The sequence below is a fragment of the Poecilia reticulata genome, chromosome 12 (genome assembly GCF_904066995.2).
Source record: "Poecilia reticulata chromosome 12, P_reticulata-male-v2, whole genome shotgun sequence".
Classification (NCBI taxonomy): Eukaryota; Metazoa; Chordata; class Actinopteri; order Cyprinodontiformes; family Poeciliidae; genus Poecilia; species Poecilia reticulata.
The window spans coordinates 9963082-9971245 of record NC_088841.1 but is presented as its reverse complement, the minus strand read 5'-3'; the positions used below and the strand labels follow the sequence as shown (position 1 = coordinate 9971245).

The 8164-nt window shown below is 37.7% G+C and overlaps 2 protein-coding genes across 2 annotated transcripts; both read left to right on the top strand.

Moving 5' to 3' along the window:
- The first annotated feature begins 940 nt into the window (after window positions 1–940).
- On the top strand, window positions 941–2062 carry dnlz (DNL-type zinc finger). The gene is made up of 3 exons (XM_008423681.3): window positions 941–1327; window positions 1472–1611; window positions 1732–2062. Exons 1-3 carry the CDS (start codon window positions 1040–1042, stop codon window positions 1877–1879), a joined length of 576 nt encoding a protein of 191 aa, XP_008421903.1. The 5' UTR covers window positions 941–1039; the 3' UTR covers window positions 1880–2062.
- A 3101-nt stretch (window positions 2063–5163) lies between these two features.
- uck1 (uridine-cytidine kinase 1) lies at window positions 5164–8157 on the top strand. The gene is made up of 7 exons (XM_008423680.3): window positions 5164–5464; window positions 5905–6064; window positions 6220–6316; window positions 6410–6552; window positions 6622–6716; window positions 6790–6838; window positions 6935–8157. Exons 1-7 carry the CDS (start codon window positions 5375–5377, stop codon window positions 7126–7128), a joined length of 828 nt encoding a protein of 275 aa, XP_008421902.2. The 5' UTR covers window positions 5164–5374; the 3' UTR covers window positions 7129–8157.
- Window positions 8158–8164: the final 7 nt, after the last annotated feature.

The following is an 8164-nucleotide window of genomic DNA, read 5'->3' as shown; positions in this document are numbered from 1 at the left end:
GAATAGCCTCTAAGACAAGTAACTGTAATAACTTCCAAAAATACGTATGAATCATAATCATGTGATCAAATTTCATTCATAGAGAACGGTTGCAACAGTCAAAAATATAACACAGAATGTATCATATTGTAAACAATTGTACGCAAAATATGCTACACTGAATAAAATATTATAATAATGAAATGAATTTGGAAAACTGGGATCAAAGAATGAGAAATAAAAATATGGAAAAAATATATACTTTAACCATAAAACAAATAAATATAAATAAGGCAATAAAACACATACATTTCATTAATGATGAATCTTAAAGCAGTAAGCATTGAAAGCCTGATTAAAAGATTAATAATATTGATGGCCTTAGATTCAAATGAACAAATGAAGAAGGATCAAATGAAGGTAAAATTGACCAAGAATTTGACAGATACAGAAAGGTCTTGTTTTTCCTTGATATTCTACTTTAAGAAAATAAATTCATTGCTTACTGTTATTATCTTTGGTTAGAGTTATCTGGCCTTATGCCTCACCCTTTTGACTAAATGATACCTGTCTTGACTCATTTGTCGTAGGTGTGTAGGTGTGCACTGTTTGCTGTTTGTTTTGTACAGCTATGTGTCCAGGATGCCTCTCCCTCTAAATTTTGAAGAGATATGGCACAATTCACTTAGGGACAACAGAACATTTACTGTGTAAATTCAGTTCTAAATTGAAACTCTTTTGCTAAGTTTCTGATTAGCAACAGATAATTTCTCTAAGCAAAATTCTAGGTCGTTGGCAGAAAATAAAAATATTAGTTCATAGACAATCAAACCGAACATTGAAATATAATTTTCCTAAGCAACATTTAATGCATCAGCAGTAATTTTAACAATACGTCTGGAGAAATTGTCATAGATTAATGTATTAGTTTGACGTCATTGCATGTCTTATTTTGAAAAACCAAGGACCGATGATGTCATCAAAGCGCGTCAATTTCTCCCCGGTTGATGAAACTTAAAACTTCTGTGCCCTTAAAGTCTCTCTAAAAACAGCAGTTATTATGCTAGTCCTACAAAGATGTCTTTCTTTATTAGAGTTTCCCAGAGGGAGGCTCCCTGCCAGCCTGTTATCGCGATATTACCACAGGCGACTTAACGTATCCAGACCATGCGTATTATTTCACCGTCCGACCATCAGAACCAGGCTAAATCAGCTGTCGTCACATGACCATCATGTCCTACCTGCTCATCCCAGCTCCTTCAGAGGATTCTCATCTTCACCGCCAGCCAGAGAGGAAGCTCTGGGAAAGATCCAGTCAACACATTATCATCTTGTTTACACATGCAAGGTAGTGCAACTATTCGACTGTGGTTTTTGTTTCCGTCTTGTTTTCCCCAAGTTCTGTCCTCTTAAACTGTAGTTGTGTGATGCAGTCTGCAGCATTATGTTTAGGTAGCAGGTGTTGACGATTTGGGCTGTGCCATGTTTGCAGGTTTGCTCCACGAGGTCCATGCAGAGGATCTCTAAAGTGGCCTACCATAAAGGGGTGGTAATAGTGACCTGTCAAGGGTGCAAGAACCACCATATCATCGCCGACAACCTCGGCTGGTTCTCAGATCTGGAGGGGAAGAGGTTGGTGCAGTTGCAGCCATAATAAACATAACAAAGACATAATTTTTTTTTAAGCCATGCATAGGGCCTTACAAATGTATTCACATCGCTTAAACATTGTTGTTCTGCTTCACGTTTCAGAAACATTGAGGAAATCCTCGCGGCCAAAGGGGAGACCGTGAAGAGGATTGAAGGAAGCGATGCTTTAGAAATAGTCGTGGAGGAAAAGAGCAGAGGCTGTTCACAAAAAACTGACAAAGAGAAAGAAAATGAGCCAGAAACAACATGATTTAACTAATTGCATTTGCACTTTGTACTGCTCTGTATATATATTTATATTTACAACAAACGCAACTTTTTGACCGTGTTGAGGGAGAGTTAAGTGAAAATGTTTCAAACCAGGTTGCAACTGAGTTTTAAAAAAAGATACAAAAGCATGGAAACAGATGAAAAGTAAAAGTTTGAACAAATACATTTTAAATATGTGTTTTTTTCCCTGAAATATATTCTGGATGGTTATTCGGTTATTCCATATCAATAAGCGAGAAACACCCCTGGTGCGTTTTTGATTATAGTTTTTTGGGGCCTGCCCAGGCACTGCCTGGCAGGAACCTATTGTTCTACACCTATCATCCTTAATGCAGCTCAAACTGCTGCGTCCTCCCCGACAAAAGTGGTATCAAAACGTTCAGCTTGATCCCGAGAAGTGCGCTATTATTTTTAGTGGGATTCTGAGTTAAAATGGCAACATAAATTGCGAAAAACGACAAAATTCCATTCAAGTCAATGGAGATGTCAGAACGCTGGATACACGCGTCAAGCAGGCCCCAGTTAAATTTCTTTAGGAGTTTCATATTTATAGTCTTGCTCTATGCTGATACTGGACAGCAGACCAGCGGAGGTTGTTAAAGCTCAGTCTCACACAGTTTTCAGTCCAAATGCCCAACAGGAGACTGACAGTTGAGCCCTGGAGGTGATGGGAGGTCTTTTCTGTCTTCTTGATCCTCCAGATCTTCTCGATCATTTTCATCGGCTGGTTTTGTAAGAGGGACATCATCTGGTCCGTGGGAGGACAGGTTTGAGGAGTTGAGGTCAGAAGTCAGATGCACCACATGAGGCTCAGACAGAGGGAGATAGAAAAAGCAAATAGAAATCGAATAGGGTTTGTTTTGTCATTTTTCTTGTTTTCTGTACATATACATTTAAATTTATGAATCTTATTTTAATCTTTTACGTGATAATATAGTTTTAGTCATTTATTATTCATCCAGTATTATGGCTCCTGTTTGTGGAACAGTTTGTCAGAGAAACCTGAGGGCTAATTGTTCGTACAGCTCTTAGAGCTGCTTTTAGTATGAAATCGTCCCTTATAAATGTATTAATTGACTGATCCTTAAAAGAAATATATTTTTTATTTCTTTATTCAAACACACAAAAGAAAAATTTTACATATTAAGGTCTGTAATTTATCAACAAAAGATTTATGTTCAGCATTTTATTCCAAACAATTCACCCTGAGGAGGAGATTGCGTGCTGCAACCACTTAGACCCATTCTTCTTGAATTGGGTGGGATATCCTCTTTAGACTGCAAACGTCTTCACAGAATCCAACAAATCAGCTTTGTGGTCGCTCTGCCTCTTAATCCTCTAAGAGGGGCCTTATTTCCAATAAAGGTGTTTAGGATTCTTTAGAGGTTTGGTTCCCTCAATTTAGAAAACCAAAACTCAAGGAAACACCTGCCTTATTTACCTTCTTTGCGGCTCGTATATAGTCAGGGTGCTGGATTTGGGGTGGAGCCCTCCATGCATGGTTAGTAGTTTCCGAGTGTCTTAACATCCGTGGTATTTATCTCCTCCTTTGGCCAGCTAATTATTCCTGCATTGACCTTGTGACCTCATCAAGGTTGCCATTTGCTTTTGGTATTCCCAGCCTAGCATGTTGTCTTACATTGACTTCCTCCATTCAGTGTGCTAAACATGGTTAATAAATAAACAAAATAGCTAAAAAGCTTATTTTAGGAAAAATGCTACTGTTAATGTGGGCAGTAGATACATTAGCAATGTTTGTGTTTGTGCACTGCTTTCTGATTTTTACTTTTACAAAAGTAAAAATTGTTTACTTCGTGGCACTTGGTTACCAGAAAACGCTCTCATCTCTTAGCAACAGACTAACAACAAATATTGTTATTGTTCAAAAAACATAAGATTTCTTCTGCTGTTTTGAAATACTACTTATCTTACACTACTTAACAAGAATTGTCCAGTTGGTGAATTTTGCAGAAAAGTTTTTTTCTTTTTGTCATTAGTGGCAAATGTATTATAAAATACACATTCAACACAAAAGTACAAATCTGATTTATACTTCGTGGCAGTTCGTTACCAGAAAAAAATCCTCTTATCTCTTAACGCCAAATTAATAAGTAATATTGTTTATAAAACATAAGCGCTTTCAAAATACTGATTATCTGCTTAGACGCAACAAATTTACCGTTGGTAAATTTAGCAAAATGAAAATCAGATGTTTACTTTGTGGAACGTGGTTACCAGAAAACGCGATTATCTCTTAGCAACAGATTAGCAACAAAAATTCTTATTGTTCAAAAAAATATATTTCTCCTGCTCTTTTGAAATACCACTTATTTTATACTTGTTAAGAATTGTGTAGTTGGTGAATTTAGCAGAAAAGTTCATTCTTTTTGTCATTAGTAGTAGATATATTATAAAACACACATTCTACACAAAAGTAAAAATCTCGATTTATACTACGTGGCAGTTCGTTACCAGTAGAAAACGCTTTTTTCTTACAACTAAATTAATAAGTTATGTAGTTTATAAAACATAACCTCTTTCGAAATAATACTTACCTGATTAGATACAAGAAATTTACCGTTGGTACATTTCATAAAAGTAAAAATCTTTGTGACACTTGGTTACTAGTATCTCTTAGCAACGGATTAACAACAAAAATTGTTATTGTTCAAAAAACATAAGATTTCTTCTGCTGTTTTGAAATACTACTCATCTTACACTATTTAACAAGAATTGTGCAGCTGGTGAATTTTGCAGAAAAGTGTTTGTTTGTTTATGTTTTTTTTTTTGGTAAATTTATTGTAAAACAGATATTCAACACAAAAGTAAAAATCTGATTTATGATCCCGAGAAGTGAGTAAAAATCTGATTTATACTTCTTGACAGTTCGTTACCAGTAGAAAACGCTCATCTCTTAACACCAAATTAATTATTCTGTGTGTTTTTTTTTATGTAGAGTAATAGGTGCCTCTCATGCATTGCATGGAAGCATTGAAAAACAGTGTAAACATTGGTGTTTATGCTATGACAAAGATGGACTTTGTTTATTACAGGTTACTTCTGAAAGTGCTTGATTTCACTCGATTTTATTTTGGGGTATAATAAAGACTGCACTCAAATGCACCCCAGATTTTTCATTTAAAAAATAAATAAGTAAAATGATAAGATTATTTTTATTCCCCAATAAAATATCAGGCTGCAGTGATTTGATCTACCAATTAAACTATAATACGTAACCAACAGGTGAAACATGACAAATTATGACTCAGTTCAAAGGGTGTAAATAACAGTATTTTGTTGACTCCTAACCAAACTAAAATGTGTTGCATGGGAACACTGGTGTTCGAAGTCGCCCAGATAGCTTCAGTTCTCGCGAGAATGACAGTAGTTTCCGCCGTTACTGTTTGCAGGCTGTTAGCTGTCGGACACGCTGCCAAATTTCGTTTCTGCTGGCTTTATTGTTGGACTGACTGCAATGGAAGAACTTGGAGTCACAGACGAGGCAGAAAAGCCCAGACATCGACCTTTCTTAATCGGTGTTAGCGGAGGCACGGCCAGCGGAAAGGTAAACTATTAGAAACGTAATTAGCATACCGGTTATCTTAGCTCGGAATCAGTATTAGCATTCACCAAACTGTCAAACCAAGTGTCACGCCCACTTGTTTAATGGTTTATTACTTTGCTAAGACACTCTTTTGTTGAGGTTAAGTTGACCTAGCCCCTTTCCAACTATGAATATTTAGAAGAAAATACAACACAGCTCACGTTTGTAACGCTATTGACGTCAGACCGTAAACTTTGAACTCGAGGTCACGCATGAGGAATAACAACCGTTTCAGTCAGGAATCCTGTGCAATTTCAGTCCAATGTATTTGATCGTTGCTTGTTTGCCGTAATGCATTACGGAATAAAGAAGCTTTGCTAATATTAAAAAAAACCCATATTGAGGTGTGTTATTACAACTGCGTGGCTAATAATAGAATAATTGAGATGCGTTGCTTACAGTCCACAGTTTGCGCCAAGATCATGGAGCTTCTGGGGCAGAACAAGGTGGATCACCGCCAGAGAAAGGTGGCCATCATCAGCCAGGACTGCTTCTACAACGTGCTGACTCCAGATCAGAAGGCTAAAGCCCTTAAAGGACAGTACAACTTTGATCACCCAGGTAAATAAATCCAGACTTTTACTTTTGCTATTCCATTACACGAGCTTTGTGCAAAGCTAAGATAAATTTGAAAGTGTGATTGTGAATAAAAATCTGCTGTAATGGAAAATGAACTTTTTCTTTAAATTCTCATTTTCTTCTTTAATGCCTCGCAGAGGCGTTCGATAACGAGTTGATGTACAAAACCTTGAAGGACATTGCAGAGGGGAAGCCGGTCGAGGTGCCAACATACGACTTCATCACTCATTCCAGGTTGAGACAAAAACACTTTACGATTGTGAAGTCGTGACGAAAAATCGCCCTGTTCCCTTGTATTCTGAGAGCTCATTGTTTGTTTGCTTGCAGGTTGGAAGACAGGATCACGGTTTACCCAGCGGATGTCGTCCTCTTTGAAGGGATCCTCGTTTTCTACCCCCAGAAAGTGCGCGAGATGTTCCACATGAAGCTCTTCGTGGACACGGATTCAGATGTCAGGTTGTCTCGAAGAGGTACCCGAGCGCCGATCGCACATGTTTGCAGGATTTCCGTTCCATTTCAAACAACCTTATTTCTTGCAGTGCTGAGAGACATGAATCGAGGGAGGGACCTGGAGCAGATTCTGAATCAGTACACGACATTTGTAAAGCCTGCGTTTGAGGAGTTTTGCCTGCCTGTAAGTACTGTAGTCGTCGTTGATGTTTTGTATGATTTCAACTAGATTTCTAAGTACTTTTATTGTGTTTTAGACTAAAAAGTATGCAGATGTCATCATTCCGAGAGGGGTTGACAATATGGGTTAGTAATCTTTAAAAATAGAAAAATCCCGGCTTATTTTCAGTATCACCAAGAAAATGGATAGCAGCGTTAATAACTTCCTAATTTGTCATTTAGTGGCCATCAACCTGATTGTGCAGCACATCCAAGATATTCTGAATGGTGACATTTGCAAGTGGCAGCGGGGAAACATCAACAGCCATGGCCGAGCCTGCAAAAGGCTGACCTCAGAGCAGAGCGACCTGCAGAACGGATCAACCAACCCTCCTATTAAAAGAGTCCTGCTGGAGCCTAGTAGTCGGCCCCACTGAAACAGAGAGGATGTAGATGTGTGTGTGTGTGTGGGTGTATAAGTGAACAGGAACAGATAGGTCCAGACCGTGGAGCTGCAGCGTGAACTGACGTTACTTTGCCGGAATGTCACACACTCTGCAGTTTAGGGTGATATCAGTGATTCAATGTTACAGGTTCTAAGATCTGCCGTCTTATTTTATTGTAGTTATTAACAGGGTTCCTGCACCGTACGGAAGTAACCAGTGTTCCCAAAGGCTTTCTTTGTTTTTTTTAAAATGGGTAAATAAGCAGTTACTAACCCAGGTCCTATGATTATTAATAAGAACATGTTTTCTTCGAGTCATGCTTTTGCACTTTTAAATGTGACCATGCGGGCAACTTCTTTGCTAATGTTAGGGTAGTATATATTTAAAGTAAATTAATACAAATAACGTGGTTATGTTGACGTACCTGTTCGGGTTTGAAATGGCTTCCTACGGTGCAAAAGTGTTCATACCTATTCAACTTACCTGCATTTTGCCAGATTACAAACTGACGGACTACGTACAGTGTAGCGTAGTGAAAGAAACATTGTGTGTGGCTTTCAAACCTTATACAAAATCTGATGGGGTTTGGTATTCAGCCATGTTTACTTTTAAGTAAATAAAAGCCAGTGCAACCAGTTGCCTAAGAAAGTCAATCAGGAAATGGTCCACTGGTATGTAATTTTATTAAAGTCTTAACTGGTCTGTGAAGGCCTCTGAGGTTTGTTAGAATATCTAATGCTTTAATAATGTTCTCTAAGGCGGTAAAGACATGGGGTCTGGATACAATTATCCACCATTTTGGTTTATCACATACGATCCTTTTAAAATACATTTGTGCTTTTAAAATACATTTGTGCTTGTAGATACATTTAAGGGGTATGAATACTTTTGCAAGGCGAGTGGGGGGGGAAAAAAACTCCCAGTTTGAAAGCACTTGCTTATATTCTGCCAAGTCTATGCCTTAACGTTTAGTTTTTTTCACTTTATGAACAGTGTACATCAATAAATTCTTTTGAAGTATTTAAGT